This window comes from Phaenicophaeus curvirostris, chromosome 1, assembly GCF_032191515.1.
Source record: "Phaenicophaeus curvirostris isolate KB17595 chromosome 1, BPBGC_Pcur_1.0, whole genome shotgun sequence".
Taxonomy (NCBI): Eukaryota; Metazoa; Chordata; class Aves; order Cuculiformes; family Cuculidae; genus Phaenicophaeus; species Phaenicophaeus curvirostris.
Window position 1 is genome coordinate 24,321,477 of NC_091392.1, and position 19,204 is coordinate 24,340,680.

The window sequence follows — 19,204 nt, forward strand, 5'->3', positions numbered from 1 at the left end:
TTTTGAGAATCTAACATAAGTGCAAACACTATATTATTATTTACCCCTCCTTACCTGACTTTTCATAGCTGTTGTACTGCAGGGTCCTACTGGACTCCTTCAGCATCCACTCCTTGTTGGGAATATTGGTAATTTATTCCTTGACTTTAATATTCTGTTTTCCAAATAGCCATGTAACATTAAGGGACCTCTGCTCTTCAACCAGCATATTGCTGTTCATTTAAAGAAACTTTCATGAGAGATCCTGTATAGGATATATATGTATATGACACGCAAATTCGTGAAGCATTCCATATTTTTTTGAGCGATGAAGCTGGTGAAGGGGCTGGAGAACAAGTCTTACGAGGAGTGACTGAGGGAACTGGGGTTGTCTAGCCTACAGAAGAGGAGGCTGAGGGGAAACCTCATTGCTCTCTACAACTACCTGAAAAGAGGTTGTAGAGAGGAGGGTGCTGGCCTCTTCTGCCAAGTGACAGGGGACAGGACAAGAGGGAATGGCCTCAAGCTCCGCCACGGGAGGTTCAGGCCTGACATCAGAAAAAAAATTTTCATGGAAAGCGTCATTGGGTACTGGAACAGGCTGCCCAGAGAGGTAGTTGAGTCACCTTCCCTGGAGATGTTTAAAAGATGGGTGGATGAGGTGCTGAGGGGCATAGTTTAGTGTTTGATAGGAATGTTTGGACTCGATGATCCTGTTTTTTCCAACCTAGTGTTTCTGTGATTCTGTGATAGATCAACCTGGCCTTCCTTCTCTACTCAGTGAAGCTTGTCAAGTACTCTTACCACTGTAAGGCAAGGACTGCCAACATGAAACTATTCACGCACACAAATACCAGTCTTTCAATTTCTACCTATGTAGAAATAAATTAAAATTAAGTGTGTAGAATCAGCTTGAAGATTTTTAATAACTGGCATTCTTATTGCTTTCCATTTCTTTAGACATTTTAAAATATATATTTCATTTGCAAGTTCTTCTAGAACTCTCACACAGGTTTGGTACCAGCAATTAGTTGCAGACCCATTTCTATGGATGCCTTACTTTGAGAGCAATTCTGAAGTAACATGCAGAAATGATCCTGGTATTCAAAGTTGTCTAACCTCTTGCGCAATGAAGAAGTAATTTTGCTTGTCTTATAAACTTACAGTGCTTTTTGCACTATAAATACATGCTGACCTTTAAGCTTCTCTCACAGGATTCCTGTTTAGAAGAAAACATAAAAGCATGAACAAGTTTTATTGTTCTACATCTTTGACTTCTGTATTGCATTCTTTCAGATTCGTCCATTTCCTTTTTCATTTAGATATAAAATACTAATATACTAATAAGGATAAAGGTCCGGTTTTTCTTCTTGTCAATTCTCCAACTAGCTCCTCCATGAACAAAAAATTATATTGTCCAATGAAAAAGCAAATCAATGTTGACATCAAACCCCGAAATTTTTAATTGTATTTGTAGCCTCTGCACCATCTTAGTTATAGTTACCAGCAGAGCAAGGGATTTTCCTATGTGTGGTCTTAATTGTTAATGAACTTACTTCTTAGCCCTAGAGACTTAGACTCTCAGTACAAGGGGAGTCTGGATTGCCTGTTGCTTATTTAACTTCAATTCATGGCTTGGCACCAGCTTCCAACAGAACAAATAGTTTGTTATCTCTATTGTCTCAATAGCCTCAATTAAAACCAGATATTCTAGTCCTCAAGTGTTTTCTTAGACTGAGATTTCCACAGAAGTACATACCCAGAGGGTTCAGTTCCCAGTTTTAATGTAACCTTAGTTACATTGCTTTTTGCTGCTCCTTTTCCCCTTCTATCCTACTCCTTTTACCAAAGTCTGTTTATCATCCATCACCACATTTTCATTCTTACACATCTACTTTTACTCACTTAATGGATTTAAAATGCCTACTTATTTTCATTTTTAAACAAATGATGCAACACAAGCCTGGTTTCAATTCAGTTTAGATAAAGCCTGCATATTCTGCACACACTCCTACTGTGAAGGAGCCTAACTTTTCATTTTTTTCATTTCCTTGACACTATTGGCATAGTCATGCATTGCAACACTGCTGTGTGCTCTCTCTCTCTCCTCCCTCCCTGCATGCGTCTGGAAAGCTACTACGGTGATGATCTTCGAGCCTGACAGCCCAAAGTGCAACCCAGTGCTAGAGTAATATTCTTAGTCAAAAGGGAAAGTGTATTTTCTCAGTAGTGGAAGAAAGGAGGAAGAAGAAAAAGGGGGTAATAATCTTTCTGTTCAGTGCTGTTGCATGAAAAAGCCATGCAAAAACAACAAAAGGAAACCGACAGTGAAAGAAAATAAACAATGTCCAAAAATAACTAGAGTGGAGAAAAAAATACAGAAAATCTTTCTGTTATATTCACGGTCAAGGGTCTAATTTAAAGATCAGTTTTCTGATCCTGTACTACATGTTATAGGCCTGCCTTTAGGCTTCCTAACATGATGCTCCCCGTTACCCTAGGGATTCTGCAGCAAGATGAACTCGTTTCTTAAATGAACCACATGTTGGTTTTCACATGAAAATCTCTGTCCAGGAACAAATACAGCAGCTGCAAGGCACACTTACCAAAGTTTTCTTCTCCCCTTCCTATTTCCATCCATGCTATGGAAATAGGAAGGCAATCCAGCCTATGGATATTTCTTGACATGGTAGAGCTTTTTCTTTATAACCACGTGGAAAACAGAACTTCTGTGCTCATTTAAGCAGGTGCCACTCATCATCTGGGGACAGAGACATCGAGGCAAATGACATTTCAGCATTTGCCTATATACATACTAGTTACCCACCTACCAGAGAAATGTCCTCCTGTACAATGACCCTTCACGTGGGTCATGTATACCAATTTCTTATGCAAAGTTCACTCTATTCTTCTGAACCAATTTCAGGGACAAACCTTTTTTTGACAAATGAACAGAAAATATAAATTCAAGGAGTTCAGGTTGTTTTATTTTAACACCCAATACAGTTCAAATTTAAAGGATTACTTGCACAAAAAAATAAACACATTTGGTATAAAAATTTATTATCACTTTAACACCTTCTTTACCTCTTATGGCCTGCACCTTCTCTGGAGCAGTAACATATAAAGACTAATGGCACAAGTTTGTTTTATTCTACAGCATTTTGTTTTTACATACTCAAGTACCCTAGAGGACAACAGCCCGCTGTATACAAGAACCATTTTCTTCAGCCTGCTGAATTAAGTTTCATAAAGAACCAAAGCTATAAAGGCATTTTAAAAACCACCGGGTTTTTTGTGTTGTTTTTGTTTTGGGGTTTTTTTTCAGAAGCACTGACTTTTTGCACCATTTATATACATAGTGTTACATAACAGCTCTTCAGTACATGCAGCAGAATATACCTGTTGTATATAAAAAGTACATTTAAAATCTTGACTTACTGGAATTTTTTGAAGAATGAATAATTGTAGAATGCCCACTGCTCAGAGAAAATGGTTTGATAGTACAAATGCCTGCATGTGTTGGCCACTGGAACAATCCAAGGCTCACTGGAATAGTATCTGTAGCACTTCAATGTGCTTTAAATAATTTACTTACAATATTAAAACACAACTAGCAAAATCAATAGTTCAAGATCTTATGACTGCTAGCTTAACAAGTGGTTGCAAGCAAGTGTGGTGAGGGTTCCTCCACCTCCCAAGTCCTCTATAAAACTTTTAATTTGTAATTTGTTTTCCAGATGATGAAACTTATTTATGTCTACTGCCTCTTCTCTTCATTGCAGCCGTACACTGTGGACAGTACCATTTCCCTTTCGGTGCTTCTGTCAGTCCAACACATCCATAGTGGAACCACTCAATAGGGCACTATAAAAACAGAGTTAAAGACGGTTTGGCGTTTTGCGTTTCGTGGTTGGTTTTTTTTTTTCCAAAACACCTATCATAAGCTCAATTCTACAAAAATGAAGCATGAGCAAAAACCATAGATTCTGCTTTTCACACAGGACAAAACGAGAAGAGAGGTTCTCAGTCCCTAACATACAATCAACAGCCAAGGAAAAAAATCCTTGGAGTCATATATGGACTCGCATAACAAAGCAAAAGATACAGGTAGTGCTTCAAAAAACTTAATCTGACAACACTAAGTGACACAAAAGTAATCCTACCACTCACTTCTGTTTAAATGTAGTATCTCAGTAAATATATTACATTCAGCTGTTCTTTCAAAACTTTTTTATTTGAAGGGGCAACTGATATTAATAGTGACATGGCTAAGAGTTCCCAGAAATAGAGGTTGTTTTTAAGATGTCAAACCTTCGCAGTAGAGGGTGAAGCCCTCTAAAACAACCCGAACTATGGGGATAGATGAGATTTTCTGAAGAATGGTTCAAATCCTACGCAAATTACACTAAAAAACTGACTGTAGAAAACAACTCCTCTGAAAGCACCAGTTACAAGCAAGAGCATCTCATGAACATCTTGAACTTTGTTACTTACATCTTGGTTATCACAGCCTACCATTTCGCCATAGGACACCTAATAAATAAGAAAAAAAGATCCTTATTAATGATTACATTACTAATTAAAAGGAATCGATGTTTCAAAGAGCTAAAGTTCAAGTTTCTTCCTTTGAGTTTTTCCATTAGCAACACCAACAATATTTTTATTTTGCTTTTCTTACATAACACCATGTTCAGAGCAAATTGTTTTTCAAATTTTTTTTATGTAAAAGAGAAGATACTTCTGCACATTTGAGGCTGGATAAAAATGATCAGCATTCAAAACCTGAACTAAGTACTTTTCAGTCCAAAGAACAGGACTCAGCATATTATCAGCCCAGTTTTCAAAATTATATTCACATCTGGCATTTCCCTTGCATACATGACAAGTTGAAGCACGTTATTTGAAACAATAAACGCTTTGAAGAGAATTACAGAATTCTATAAACCCAAAAAAAAGCCAACGCTCTTACAAGTGTTCAAAATAAGCACAGACATTTTTAAAAAACAGCTCCTCATGTTGTCCATTCAGTCTCAAGTTTCCTGATAGCTTTTATAAAACTAGGTTTTTGTTTGGTTGTTGTGCTTTTTTGGTTTGTGGCAAATTTTGGGGTTTGTTTTGATTTATGTTTGGCGGGTTTTGTTTTTTTTTAAATGGAAAGTAGAAGAGACCAGGCAAATTCCTTATTAACTTAAAATTTTAACTAAATTCTCTGCAAAGCTGTTCAATTTTTAATTTAATTACTCCTCAGGTCTTCATTGAAAGATTTAAAACTCTCCAGGTATGTCACAACTCTGGAAAACTTGCTTGGCTTTAGCTTCAACATTTGAGTTGATTATTCATATCACCAGCAAGTAAATAAAACAGATAAGAATTTCAAGACTGCAAAGGGAATATTATTTAAACTAGCGATTGGAGAAGGAAGTTCAACTCGGCTAAATAGCAGCTCTAGTTATATATCAAGTTGGAAGCCATCCTTACCTGATTACAAATGCAGTAACGTGGCTCATTTGGATCATAGGTCCAGTCAACCTGGCTATTAGAATCAGACTCTGGTATTACTGTTGCTTGCTGAGACAGTTCTTGTGCCAATGCAGATGAAGAAGAACACGATGATAGAGAAGAAGAAGAGGAAGATGATGAGGACTGCTGACTTGAGGATTTGTTGTTGTTTCTGGAAAAAAGAAAATAGCATATATAATTTAAATTAATTTCCTGCCAAATGGAAGAATCACAAAACAAGTACTTATTGACTATGAAATACTGCAGTACCTAAATCCCAAAGCCTCACTCCTAAATGTTTTTCATTCAACAATTCCAAGAACAGAAAGGGACACACTGAACGCTCTTTGGAAAATGAAACAAGTCTTACCAGCTTACAAGTGCAAGACAGGATATTCTAATCAATAGAACTTAACAGCTTTAAACTGTCAAATGGCCTTAATAAATGTTTTCCTTCACAAAATTTTCTATCAACAGCCTTGTTGTCAAGTGCATGTAAAAATTATGTTAGAAATAAAACAGGAATTTACATATAAATAATGTCATATGTCATGTACAATAGATAACTATTTTGAAGATGACTGATTCTGTTTATCTCCACTCAAGCATCACCAATCACTCCACAGAACAATGCCAGAATACAAATTTTATGCTTTTGCTTATAGGTCAGATCTGACACCCAAGATATCCACAGATGAAAAATGCTTCTAAGAAAAAAACTATTAACTGAGCTGAGAACACAAACAAATCTGTACAAGGAAAAGAATGCAAGTCAGTTTAAAAGGATGAGCCTTTTGAGGTAAAATCTTTCAAGTACAAATTCTGATTGTTGTGACATTGTGTTCTTTAAAACATATTTAAATTTCATATTCATCAGAAAAAAAATTAATTGTTTCCTGTCTGAGACAGTCAACTATCAGCAAGCATTGTTATTACTTGTGAAGCAGATCTTCAGATTCATTCAAAACCATCTATAAACATTGCATAGTATTTCCCAATATCTGCTGTTAGGACAAATTTTCTCTCCAGAATGTTGAAAAACGAGGGAAGAAAGCAGACTATGTCACAGATGAAAAACCAAATCAAAGACATCTATTTAAAACCTTGAAGTGAGTTTGCTTAAAGAAAAAAGTGAGAGGACAAAAGAAGAAAGCCCTGACAAGAAAAAAACAGGAGGCAATAACTACCTTCTGCTGATCCCCGCCTCCGACATTAAGCATTTCTAATATGGGCAATGAGCTTTAAAAGAAAGCTTAGCTGTCTTAAAAGCTATAATTGCAGTCAACAAGTAAGAAAACCTACTTGCTTTTTCTGCCACTTCGTGAATCTGTGGTTGATGAACTTAACGTCTGTGTTAACGTAGATGCCAAGGCTGATGATGAATATCCAGTTGAATCTCTGGATAACGAAAATTCTCTTCCAAGTTGAAAATCATTGTTCTTAAATGCTTCATAGCTGGCTTTTAGACTGGAAGTTCGTCTTCCTTCCTTCATCTAAAATGAATACTGATAGTCTATCAGATCACACAGAAGAGCTCTTACAAAAGCCATACCAGGCAGCAAACTGCTCATTATTTGCACAGGTTCACTAGTTACCCTGTTAACAAAATGATGTATGGTAGGTGGTAAAAAGGTGCAAGAATATCCCACAGGAAAAGCTAGAAAACAAGTTGTCCCTTTATGCAAGTTTTACAGGATGAAACTGCAGCACAAACACAAATGATACTCCAAGAACTGAATCACATCAGCTGAAAGTGATCATGGGAATTTAGATCTACAAAAAAAAAGAAAAATCACCAGCCTTTTCTCTTGATAGCCGATGGCACGATGACAAGAATGTTTTGACATTACCTGTGCCGTGGCTTGCACTGCTTGAGCTGCTGCCATGGTAATTGCACCGGCCCCGGATCCTGAAGATAATGAGCCCAGGTTATATGATGCCAATGGTTGAGAAGAGTTTGTATTGTATGCATTGTTTGAAGAGGATGATGAATTACTGTTTCGACACCCTTGATGAACAGAACACATTTATGAAATTCAAAATGAAACCGAACCTTTGCATTTTAAGAAGAGTTATATATGACAACCAGTGAAAGAGTAGGAACTCCGTTTTTGCATCAGAGCAGTCTGATCTTTTGGGAAGAAGTTTAAAGTCATTTGACATAGCCAGTATTGGCTTAAGAAAAGAAAAAAAAGAAAAAATGATTGTTTCTCACCCATCTTCATGCATGAGAAGTCCTTTTAGAAAGATAGTCCTCACTATTATAATCAGCTATCAAAGAACAGATGCAGCTGCTATGTCTGTCTACATAAACCCAATCTCCACTGAAATGATGCTGACTACTATAAGAAGAGAGTAAGAATTTGACTGCACACCTATACTGTTTCTGAAGTAAAATTTTTAACAACCTTAATTCTAAAAACTACAAACCACAGTCTTATTGCAACACAGACTGCCACAGCCATCGACACACTGACAGCTGCTCCAACATAGTTAACATTTTATTTGCTATCTCATGTGAAGTTACTTCAAAAGAAAAGTAAAATGGATATGAGGGAGATGACTTAAAAGCGATGAACAGCACTAAATTCCAAAACATAAGGTAGTTTACTTAATATAACCTCTCGCAATCTTTTATTTTCAGAGAAAAAATTATGGAACACCCTAACTTTGAAAACAGGCAGAAAGTTGTGGGGCTTTTTAATTCATTACTCCAAACAACTTCAACTCTTTTGAAACGGACAACAAACAAAATAATTGCATATAACAGTAGCTGAATGCCAGGCCAGACTAACCCTTAAAAAAAAAAAAGTGTGAATATTCTTTTCTGTTACTTTACAAATTACTGCACACGTTTCTTTTTCCCAAAATAATAATGCATTGATCTCTAATATTTCTACCACTGGCTGAATGAAACTGTATTGTTGTTATCTTCTTCCAAGCAGCATACATAAGAAACGGCCAACATGCAGCTGTTAAATGACAATGAAGCTGATGTACTTCATGGACAACACAGATGAGTAACAATGCCTGCAATTCCTCATGTTTCAAATGACTGAAAATCCCAGGGGAATAGGTATGAGCCTCTGATTTCAGAAGACAATAACTCTCAAATATTATTTGGTTTCTCTTCTTCTGATTAAAAATAAAATTTAAGACAATTAAGATTACCTGGTGTATTTTCTTTAGAAGCATCTGAAGTCAGGGTAGATAGAAGAGCTTCAGATTTAAACTTCTTTTCAGGAACATGATCTGCTGTACCATGGTGAGAAGATGGATTGTGTTTCCTTTCTAAATGCAACAAATTAAGGAAATTTCAATATAAAACCTTTTCAGTTTGAAAGTCAAAGTACAACTAGAGATAATAAAACAGCACTTTCAACTAATTCCTATAAGCAAAATCTTATTCTTTTTTGAACTTCTTCTGAACAGACATCATTATTATTGCATTATGCCTTTTTTCCCCAGCCCTCAATGTTTAGAGAAAAAAAAAAAGTTCTAAACTTTCCACCCCCCCATAAAAATATACAAAAAATCAACAAAAAATAAGGAAACATAGAGTTGACATTTTTTAAGTGTCAAACACTTACTCTCTACTGGAGTGTGAGAATGGGCATGATGGTTATTCACAGGCTGTGATGGTGTATCCAACTCCAGAGACCCTAAAAGCAAGGGGATAGTAAACTTTCAGAGTCATCAGTGGCATGGTATTGACTTTCAGATACTAAAATCTTTATAATATTAACCAAATCACCATGCAGTTATATTTATTTTAATCATAAGGACTGATACCTAGACTTCATACCCTTCCTATCATACAACCAGCAACTTGTGAGAAGAACCATTTTGAAGTAAAAATTGGTGACTGCTGCTGTTCAACTGTTGAAATCAGTAAGTTAAAGTCAAGGCCAATAAGGAGAAAAAACTTTGTGCTAAACATGTCATTTATTCAAACGAGTTGCACAGAAGTCAGTCATGGTTAGAAAACACTGTACCAAAAGTACTGTCAATCTAACCCAATATGAATTGAAGAGAAGACTGTACCAGGTACACTGTATTAACGAGGCATCTTGTCTCACTGAATCCATCTTATCACAATGAGACAAAAACACACAAGCACTAGCAGTGTCTTTCAAGATGACTTAACATTCTACAGGAAGCATTTTAGATCATCATTATCCAAATTTTCTTAACATTTACAATATATAAACCAATAATCCAAAGGTGGGGGTGGGGAGCAGAGTAAAAAAGAAAAAAGGCAAGGGAGTGCACAAACGCAAGTCTATATCTAAGAATAATACTGTTTGTAGTGGGAGACTAAACCAGCACAGCATAGGAGAAACTTTGAACATAAATTTCTATTAGAACAATATATGCCAGTTTGTGTATCAGCCTTTTTCCTTGACATTCAATCTAGCTGTAATACCTTTCGACATTTATACAGAAGACAATTCAAGAAAGTAATTAATATTCATTTTTCAAAATCTGTAGCTTCAACCTTCCTTTACCTCTTTCATTCTGAGTGCTTTAAAAAGTACATGAGTGTATTACAAAAGTTTAAAGAAAACTATTCTAGAAGAGGATGAAAGCATAAGGAGAGATTTTGGCTGAGCCAACATTAATCATGTTATGAACTAGTCCAAAGGCTGCCCTCTGGTGGAACCTCAGCAATATGTATTTAAGCTGACAGCTAAAAATGGTTAAGAGACTAATACTTTACACTTGATTAAAACTAAAACAAAAAAACCCCAACTTTACAGATGCAACGTGCAGTCTGGTACTCTATTCTGAGTTCTTGAATTCTCTCAATGTACCTCACCAAACATACAGGTCAACTGAAGGCAGTATCACCTCTTAAAACTGTAGCTGGGATTCCAACTAAAACAAACTAGTCCTCTTCTGTAGTTGCTAGTTCATTAAAGGCCCTTTGCAGCTTTCTTCTGGTAATATCAACTACAAATAAAATATCCAAAACCTCACTGCTTTTATGACAAAGCCACTGAAAGCTCAAAGAAAGAATATTTATTCCTCATCTCCTCAAGTGATGTAGGTTACTTTTCACTGTCCATAGGTATGAGAACAGTTACTGCCCCTTAGCGCCACAATCAGAGTAGTTAACTTCGAAATCTCTTATAAGCATATTTGAACTTGATGTCTAAATGCCGATGTGTACAGAAAGGCCAGATTCTCCTGCACCAAGTTAGCCAGAAAGCTGTTGTTGTTCACATTCTCAATACTAGCATAACTATGTTAGTTAAAGCACACAGGTGTTCTTTCTCAAAGTGCTTCTTCCTCACTACCCCATTCCACAATAAACCCTTCTCTCCCCTCTAAAAAGAAAAAACAAAACCACCAAGTTACTAACTTTACTTGACATTCCACATCTATAGCTAAAAGAAAAACAATTGGTGGCAATCAGTTCAAATAAGAAACAGTACACTTTCAACTGGGTTGGTGGCAAGCTAATGTTGAAGTACTTCTATGAATACCTACAGTCATTAAAAGAGGTTTAAAGAATTCTGTACCTTATTGTAGCAATTCAAAATACAAAAGCTGTGCAGAAGAATTATTCTAATTATTCAGTCATATTTTGACTTCATTAGTGAAAACTGAGGCTGAGTTGACTGACCAACAAAAAGTACCCAGGTTAAAACACAATTCTGAAATGACTGAAAATACTGCCAACCACTAAGAAGTTCATGATACCTCAATTTTGAAAAATTATTGTCAAATTCTTACAGAAAAACCCCGTGCATACTTACGTCTCTCCAGTATTTCTGTAATTCCAGCATTATCTGCTTCAAGTTCCATTTTAAATTTAGCGAGCTCCTGGTCCAGTTTTCTCAAATGACGGTCTACCTGTTTTGAGGTAAAGCAACAATAAATAGCATCCAGTTCTGGAACATGAATATCTATTCAGTCTTACTAATATTCCCCTTTCCAGCAATTCTCTACCATGCAGCACTACGAACGTATAAAAACACACAGAAGCGTAACTTCTTGGTCACATACGTTTCCCTAACTCAGCAGAGATACTAACACCAAACCAGCACTGTTGCTCTTAAGGTGTGCAGTCAATCACAGGATATAATAAGACTGCATATTGGTTCAGCAGCTAGAAGCCTTCCTCTTACTGCAGGCAATGCTCCAAAACACAATGTGAAGTCTTTGTTTACAGAAAAAAAGATTAAGAAGACCTGGGGGCGTTGTGGGTATGGGTATAGAAAGGAGAAGAGAAAGAACAGTACACAGCATGCACTTTTTAGAAGAGATTGGACTGCATGGGGAAATTGCACGTTTACGGAATTGCAGTTTGTGTGCCACTATACACACTGGTAAGCTAAAGTAAAGGGGTCTCTAAACTGAAAATGTAGGGACTCCTGTGCATTTGAGTAAAGTACGACATGCTCTTGGGTACTGAAAATTACCTTAAAAAATTTTAAGCTTAGTATCATGGAAAGAAACACCACCAAAATGTTTTCATTCTTCTGGAGCCATACAGCAGAATAACGTACCATCTCTAAACTATTAAAAACTGAACAGGTCTTTGCAGCTGCCAGCTGATCTAAAGATAGGAAGCAAGTTCCAGCTTTCAGCTAGCTGAAGTTGAACAAAAGCAGACAAGAAATATTTGGTTTGTGTCTACTATATTTTAGTGCAGTCTGACTTGCAGGTTCTGTTCTCTGAGAAACTGTAAAGTAAATATACTTATAATCCAAATCCACATGCTATAAGGAAGAGTAGCTTGCTCATTGTCTTTTTTCAGAAAAAAATAACTAAGACAAAATCAATACACGTGAAAATCTTCGGATATCTAAAATTATTTCTGCATGTCTTGTATTTAAGTGACATTTATTGCCCAAAGCAACAAAATTCTTAAAAGTCAACAAAATATTAAACAACTTTCTCATCAACCAGCGCCCCCAAGTCCTTCTCCACAGGGCTGCTCTCAATCACATCATCCCCCATCCTGTATTAAAACCGCAGATTGACCTGACCCAGGTTTAGGAACTTGCAGTTAACCTTGTTGAGCCTCATGCAGTAGCACAGATGTAATATTTACCAAAATGTTCAGAATTCCTTAGGGCATAATTTTAGGCAGTTCACTACAAGCCTTCTGCCTACTTACCAAATCATATATTTGATTAGCCAGTTGCACTTTTTCATCTGCATCTTCCAAAGCCTTATAATAATCCTGTTATAAAGAGATTTTTTTTAATTGTGAACGTAACTGAATTAAGTTTGGTCATTTTAAGCTTTTAGCCGCACACAACGCAAGTTAAAAAGGAGATATTCAAGTCGCATTTCAGAAAGACTGTGAAGCTTTACTGTAAACAATAATCGGCTAAATTTTAGATGAGAGATATAATATGAATCAATTTACTGTTTGTGCCTTAGGAAAAGCTAAGCTACAAAATGTGGACATTGCCTCCTTGAATGATATTTAGATTTCTGCAAGAAATACTATAAGAAAAGGCTTGGATTTATTCCATATTACGCAGATAAGGTTATAGACTCAAAGTGAGATGATGTCTTTTACTTCACGCGGATCTTCAGGACTACCGCAAATACTACTGCCCTTCAAAATGATGCTAAATAGTACTGGGAGGCAAGGCCTTTCCAACATTGTAGTTTAGAGATAACAATGTATATAGTTTACAGTTTAAATTCTTCTAAAGCACATTTATGCAACTCACAAGTGTATTATAAAATATTTTGAGAAAAGCCATCAAATTTAAAATCTGCTCTAACTAACGAAAATCCACAGACAAAACTTTTTTTTTAGGTTATGTTTACAAATGTTTTTACTCTAAAATTAAACAGGTTTAAGAGCCTTTTTATTCTCCACTTCCACTGAAGATTACGTTGCTTAGGCAAAAACTACTTGGTCCAACTCAAATCAGAAGTAAATTTTTAATTTACTTTAGTGAAGTCAGAACTTTGACTTTAAATACAGAAATCTAGAAAAAAACCTCTTGGCCAAATAGGGACTGAAGTAGCAAGTGCAGGAGACCAGAAAGGAGTTTCTCCTGACAAACTGATGGACTGCCTTGCTAACAATACCACCACCAAAGTCGGAGTGCTGAAGGATAAAACAAAACACATCCATCTTTTTATTCCTCCCTCCCTAAAGCTACATCCGCCATATGTATAACATATACAAGGACATAAGGAGGACCACAGGAAATGCTGAAGCTAAGCTTGAAAAATATCCTCAAAAAGCCACCCAATTAACTTCCACAGTCTCATGTCACACAAGCAGAAACAAAAAGTCTGACTTGAAAATTTAGTACCTGGTTTCATCACCATTTCAGTATCATTATTTTTTAAGTGCTAGCAAATACTGGGTAAAACTTGAGAGAAATGTTTGATCAAAGAAAACTTTCAGTCATTTTTCTCCTCCTAGGTAGCACTATCCATCTCTGTGAGAGCCCAAGGGAAGTCACTGTTCTGAATGCTTAAGTTTCCATCACTCATAAGCTATTTTTCCCTAAGGTTATCTTCATTTGCAAAAGAAAAATGTGAACCACTCCTATGATATCCTTACTTTTTTGATAGATGTCATTTGTTCTTCCCTCCATTCAGGTTTGTTTTTCTTTGCGTTCATAAAAAATTCATTTACCCTCTGCTCAAGCTGATCCATTGCATCTGTAGCAAAGGAAAAGATTAAGATAAATGTTATCTTCTCATGTATGTAAACATTATGAAATATGATGGATTTTTTTCTTAAACAAAGTTGACAGGACTGAAGTGCAAACTATTAAGAGAGGAAAAAAAAAACCAAAAAAAAACCAAAAATAACCAAGTGACAGTGGACAGAGGAGGGAAATAATTACCTTGATTTCCAAGAAGCAGAATTGCATTCTGGTAGGATTCGCATCAAGGTTCTTGTGCTCTCCAGCATGGGACAGGCAGGACTCCAAGTTCTAAAGGTTTTTTGTCCCTAAGAGCAGTGGTAGTGACTTAAAGCACGACCCAAACTCCTCACCCAGGGCTCTAGACTGCTGACTTTGGAACATTCTAGCCAGTTACAAACTGAGCAGGAAACAAAATGTTCTCCTAAGAGAAACAGTCAAATACAAAACCAAATAATTGAAAAAATTAGTGCCTCAAAAAGGTAGAGCAACTGAAGAGTCAAGTCACTGCCTTTAAATAAAGGCCCTCTCCATAGTACGCTAGGATGGGTGAGAGCAAATTGAAAGCGCTCCCAAAGTTAATCCCCCCACCCCCACAGGGTAGCACTAAGTGTGAATGAACTGATGAAAGACTATTTGAACAGGACTCTCACTTACATGAAGTTGAAAAATATCATAAGTGAAAAAAATAAAGCCATCAGTTCTCCAACATTAACTACCATAAGAAGGGAAATGTCAACTACAAGTTATTTGGGTTTTTGTTTATTGAGACAGGAACAGGGATTCAATTCCTGTCCCTTTTCCTGCACTCTCCTTAAAAAAGGAAGGAAAAAAAAAAAAAAAGGCACTTCCAAAAACATGCAGGTGCCTCAGCCAAACTAGCTTTGGGAGCCTCGCTACTCACAGGATGGATGATAGTAGTGAAATGTTTTTCACAGCACTCTCAGCAACGCTGTCCAGATAATAGTTTCAAATTCATGGTGACAATGCACCAACTACCTACAGACTTCAGGCTCTCGGTATAAAACACTTAAGGTAGTTTGCAGAAACCACCATCAAAACTAGATCACAAGACAGCCATAATCTCTTACCAGAGAAAAGTGATTCAATTAGTTCAAGAAGCTCATGAATTCTTAGGCATGATTAATTCTTAAAATCCAATGGAGCCCACAGGTATTTGCACTCTGAAAATTCACAACTAGAACTAACTGTTTATGTAAATAACCAAAAATCATTCATTCTAAATGATCAAAAACATTCATCAATTTGCCCCTAAGCTGGGAACATCCGGCATCAAAACCAACAGGAACCAAACAACTGACTGGATAGAGCACAATTAACCCCAAGATGGTACAATTGTGACACAAGCTTACATGAAAACAGATAAAGCAGTCAAACAGCTTTGCTGTAAAACACATTAAAGATGGGAGAATCTGTACAATGAGAATGTTCTTCTTGCAATGTATTACTCAGGGAGAAGATTAAGAAGCCTAAACAGCAAGCAGGCAGCACACACTTTATGTGGAGGCTTCTAAAAGCTTTGTTCTTCGACTAAATGACTATAATTTGGTCCACAAAGCCAATGCACAAATGTTCCCTCTGCAACTCCCAGAGTACAAACAGCTAGGTGATAATTACTCTAACGGCTCCAGACATGAAGAGAAAAAAGAAAATCTTCACTCTTGACTTTTTATTGAGGACAGTATAGCAGTCTGCGTTAAATTGCATAAGGCAAAACTTCCACAGAAATTTGGTCTCCTAAAAAAGCAGAAACAGCAAAGGGCAACGCAGGTAATATCTATTAGATTATATGAAAGATTCTCTCTAGTATGCTCAAATTCCCCCATCTTTTCTCCCTGCCTACCTTTTTAATCCCACTCTGACATCACATTCCGAGATACTAATTTCTTAATTCAGATTTTCCAACACAGTTGCCAGAAATTATATTATAAAAGAGGTCTTTTCCAGAGCCCGGCATTTACCATGGAGGCTCAATAATCTACAATTTTCACTTTAAAGAAACACATTTTATGCTCCATATAGAAGTCAGTTGAAGCTCAAGAGTCACGTCATAACTCAGATGGTCTCCACTTTTCCCACAGCAGCGTTATCAGGGCATTCAGTAGGTGCAGCTAGTTCATTATTTCTTTCAACAACAGCAGCACTTGCCTCATTAGAATTCCATGTGGTTCAAACAGGACAGAATGTGAAGTTAACACTGACTCTAAAACACAGCAACACAGTTATTTCTGAATTACAACTCACGCAGGTTTCTGAGACAGCATAACTCATCAAGTACTGTTTTCAAGTACTTCAGAGACACTAAACCTTCACAGCAAGTCACTACATCACAGCACAAGAATGTAGTATTCAGCGAGTAGTTTGGCAACTGATGTTGAGGAGATGGTAGTCCAGAAGTTCCATAAATGTCTTTGGATGCTTTGTCACTCATTGTGCAATAATTACATAAGTTCTACAGTCCAAGGAAATTTTTTGCTAGGCCTAAGGTTGGTCTTAGTACGCTATGCTGTGCTACTTGCTACTTCCAGTAATACAATGTGGAGTGTTATTTACCACTTCCAGTTGAAGCAGAGGAAATGACACTAGTACAGCCTTGGCAGTGCTAGCTGGCTCAGTTCTGAAACTCACTTCAGAAAAACTCCTAGCTTCTTTGTCTCCCTACTGAATAGGAGTAAAATTTGTTAACTTACCCAGCACTACCTAAGTCAGTGAGCTGCTCACTGATGGTTACTTCAGAGGTGCTATCTCTCATAAGGAGCCATTGCTCTGTTCCCACGACTTTAAGCGCTGAATCCAACACAGCACTTAGTCCACAGTATACAGAATAATCCTATAGCCAGTTCAACATGCATCAATAAAGTCTGCACAAAACACACCTGCTGCATCTCACATAAATATCCAAGGAACCAAGAACTGTAGTCCTACAGTGTTGCATTTTGTATTCCTGTATGGCATTCACTTGTTATTTTGACTTTCACTCTTTCCCTCATTCTTCTTTACAACAGCCTGAGCCTTCTGTATTGATGATTCCTCTTATCTTTTGTCCAATAACAATTTCATTAGCAATGAACTTTGCATCACAGGTACAGATGACAACACCACCACAGTGTGTTATGGAACACCTAAGTCCCAGATGAGGTTGCACGGGAAAACATGAAAAGACAGTGCACCCTGAAAACACCATAAAATAGTGTACCATATCAGTATGTATATACAGCGATCTACAAAAAAATCCAAAGCAGAAAGTGTGTTTGGTTATGCGGCAGCTAGGGCACAAGAGGTGAAGTTTTACTATCATAGAATAGTTTGGGTTGGAAAATACCTTTAATATCATCCAGTTCCAACCCCCCTGCTGTGGGCAGGGACACATTCCACTAGATGAGGCTGCCCAAGGTCCCATCCAACCTGGCCTTGAACATCTCCAGGGATGGGGCAGCCACAACTTCCCTGGGCAACCTGTGCCAGCACCTCACCACTCTCATCGTGAAGAAAGTCTTCCTTAGGTCTAGTCTAAATCTGCCCCTCTCCGGTTTATACTGATTGCCCCTTGTCCTATCACTACAAGCCTTTGCAAACAGTCCCTCCTCAGCTTTCTTGGAGTCCCCCTTCAGGTCTTGGAAGGTCGCCGTGCTATATCGCTCAGTTGCTGTATTTACTATGCTGCCGTGAGAGGAGCTGGCTGGGAGGTTTCAGAGACAGCACACTGCTACCTGCTGAAGGAGCGGGACATAACTCACGTTCCAAACCACCATCACTGCTCTTAGGGATCAAAAATCTAAAGAGTTTGGGACGTGCCACCGAAAATGCCTTTGGGAGCAGCACAAGCCCAGGAGCCAAACTCCTGCAAGATCCTACTTGCGCCGAGACTCACCTGCGGGCCGGGGCGGGCCCAGGGCGGGCGGGCAGCGCGGAGGGGCTGGGCGGGCGCCTCTCGCTGACCCCGCCCCTCGGGGAGCCCCCGGGCTCGCCCCCTTTCCCCCCCATCCCTCCCGGGCCCGAGGCCGCCGGCGGGGTGGGCGCGGGGGGCGGGACTCACGTACTCTGCACCTGCAGGTCCATCTCGCGCATCTCGGTGAACCTGTCGCGCAGATCCATGGGAAGCTGCTCGATCACTGCGGGGACACGGGGGAGGGGGGCGGGGAGAGAAGGGAGGCAGGTCAGTCAGTCAGTCAGTCACCGCCGTGGGGGAGGGGAGGCGCCGCCTCCTCGCCGCGGCCTCCCCGCCCGCCCGCGCCCCCCCGTAGCCCCGGCTCCCCCGTCCCGGCCGCGCCCGGCGCCCCCGGCCCGCACACACTCACTCTCCAGATAGTCCTCCAGATACAGCATGGCGGCGGCCGGGGCAGCGCCGAGGGGCTTCTCGCTCGCGGGGGGCTCGTCCCTTCCAATATGGCGCCGCCGCCGACAGCCCCGGCGGCTCGACTCAGCGAAAACAACATTGGCGGCTGACGGCGCCCGCCCGGGCTGCGCCGCGATTGGCCGCCCGCGCCTCTGACGCGCCGCGCGCCGCCGCCCCGCGGCCTCACGGGAAATGGAGGCGCCGCGCGCCGACGCGGCGGGAAACTACAAGTGGCGGCGAGCACCGCGGCGGCGGGGCCTGAGGGGGGTGGCTTTTCCGGTGTGGGGAGCGGGAACCGCGTCCCCGTGGCGGCGGGAGGGAGACCCCGCGGTCCGGCGAAGGGGAGAGGGGGCGGCTGAGGCTCCGTCGGCTTCCAGGAGTTTGTTCCTTTATCCCTTGTCTTAAACGCTCATAGCTGGTAGTAGCGCATCAGAAGAGTAAGGAATAACCAAAATCATCAAGTTATAAATGTTCATAACTGGTACTGGTGCATCAAGAGCATAAGAAGTGACAAAATAATCAAATTATAAACTCTCATAACATGTTCACAAAGGCTTGTAGTGATAGGACGCGGGGCAATGGGTATAAACTGGAGAGAGGCAGATTCAGAATAGGTGTAAGGAAGAATTTCTTCACCATGAGAGCAGTGAGGCACTGGCACAGGTTGCCCAGGGAAGCTGTGGCTGCCCCGTCCCTGGAGGTGTTCAAGGCCAGCTTGGATGGGCCTTGG

The 19,204-nt window shown here is 39.2% G+C and overlaps 1 protein-coding gene and 1 long non-coding RNA gene across 4 annotated transcripts in view; one reads left to right on the forward strand and one right to left on the reverse strand.

The window, feature by feature from the left end:
* Positions 1 to 8,572, forward strand: part of LOC138717336 (uncharacterized) — a 23,214-nt gene extending 14,642 nt beyond the window's left edge. Inside the window, exons 2-3 of the long non-coding RNA XR_011336845.1 lie at positions 6,147 to 6,280; positions 8,427 to 8,572. This is a non-coding gene — a long non-coding RNA (uncharacterized lncRNA). The remainder of the gene's footprint in view (positions 1 to 6,146; positions 6,281 to 8,426) is intronic.
* On the reverse strand, positions 2,945 to 18,594 carry ING3 (inhibitor of growth family member 3). 3 transcript variants are annotated; one of them, XM_069850831.1, is made up of 12 exons: positions 18,437 to 18,594; positions 18,179 to 18,250; positions 14,030 to 14,130; positions 12,611 to 12,676; positions 11,244 to 11,340; positions 9,072 to 9,143; positions 8,653 to 8,772; positions 7,332 to 7,390; positions 6,784 to 6,974; positions 5,461 to 5,653; positions 4,477 to 4,515; positions 2,945 to 3,846 (listed from the first exon to the last, which is right to left on the reverse strand). In XM_069850831.1, the coding sequence occupies exons 1-12, from the start codon at positions 18,462 to 18,464 to the stop codon at positions 3,730 to 3,732; spliced, it is 1,155 nt and encodes a 384-aa protein (XP_069706932.1). In that variant the 5' UTR covers positions 18,465 to 18,594; the 3' UTR covers positions 2,945 to 3,729. The 3 variants fall into 3 exon arrangements, with proteins under 3 accessions (XP_069706932.1, XP_069706923.1, XP_069706938.1); XM_069850822.1 differs by having other exon boundaries at positions 7,332 to 7,489; XM_069850837.1 differs by lacking the exons at positions 18,179 to 18,250; positions 18,437 to 18,594 and adding an exon at positions 14,319 to 14,934 and having other exon boundaries at positions 7,332 to 7,489.
* Positions 18,595 to 19,204: the final 610 nt, after the last annotated feature.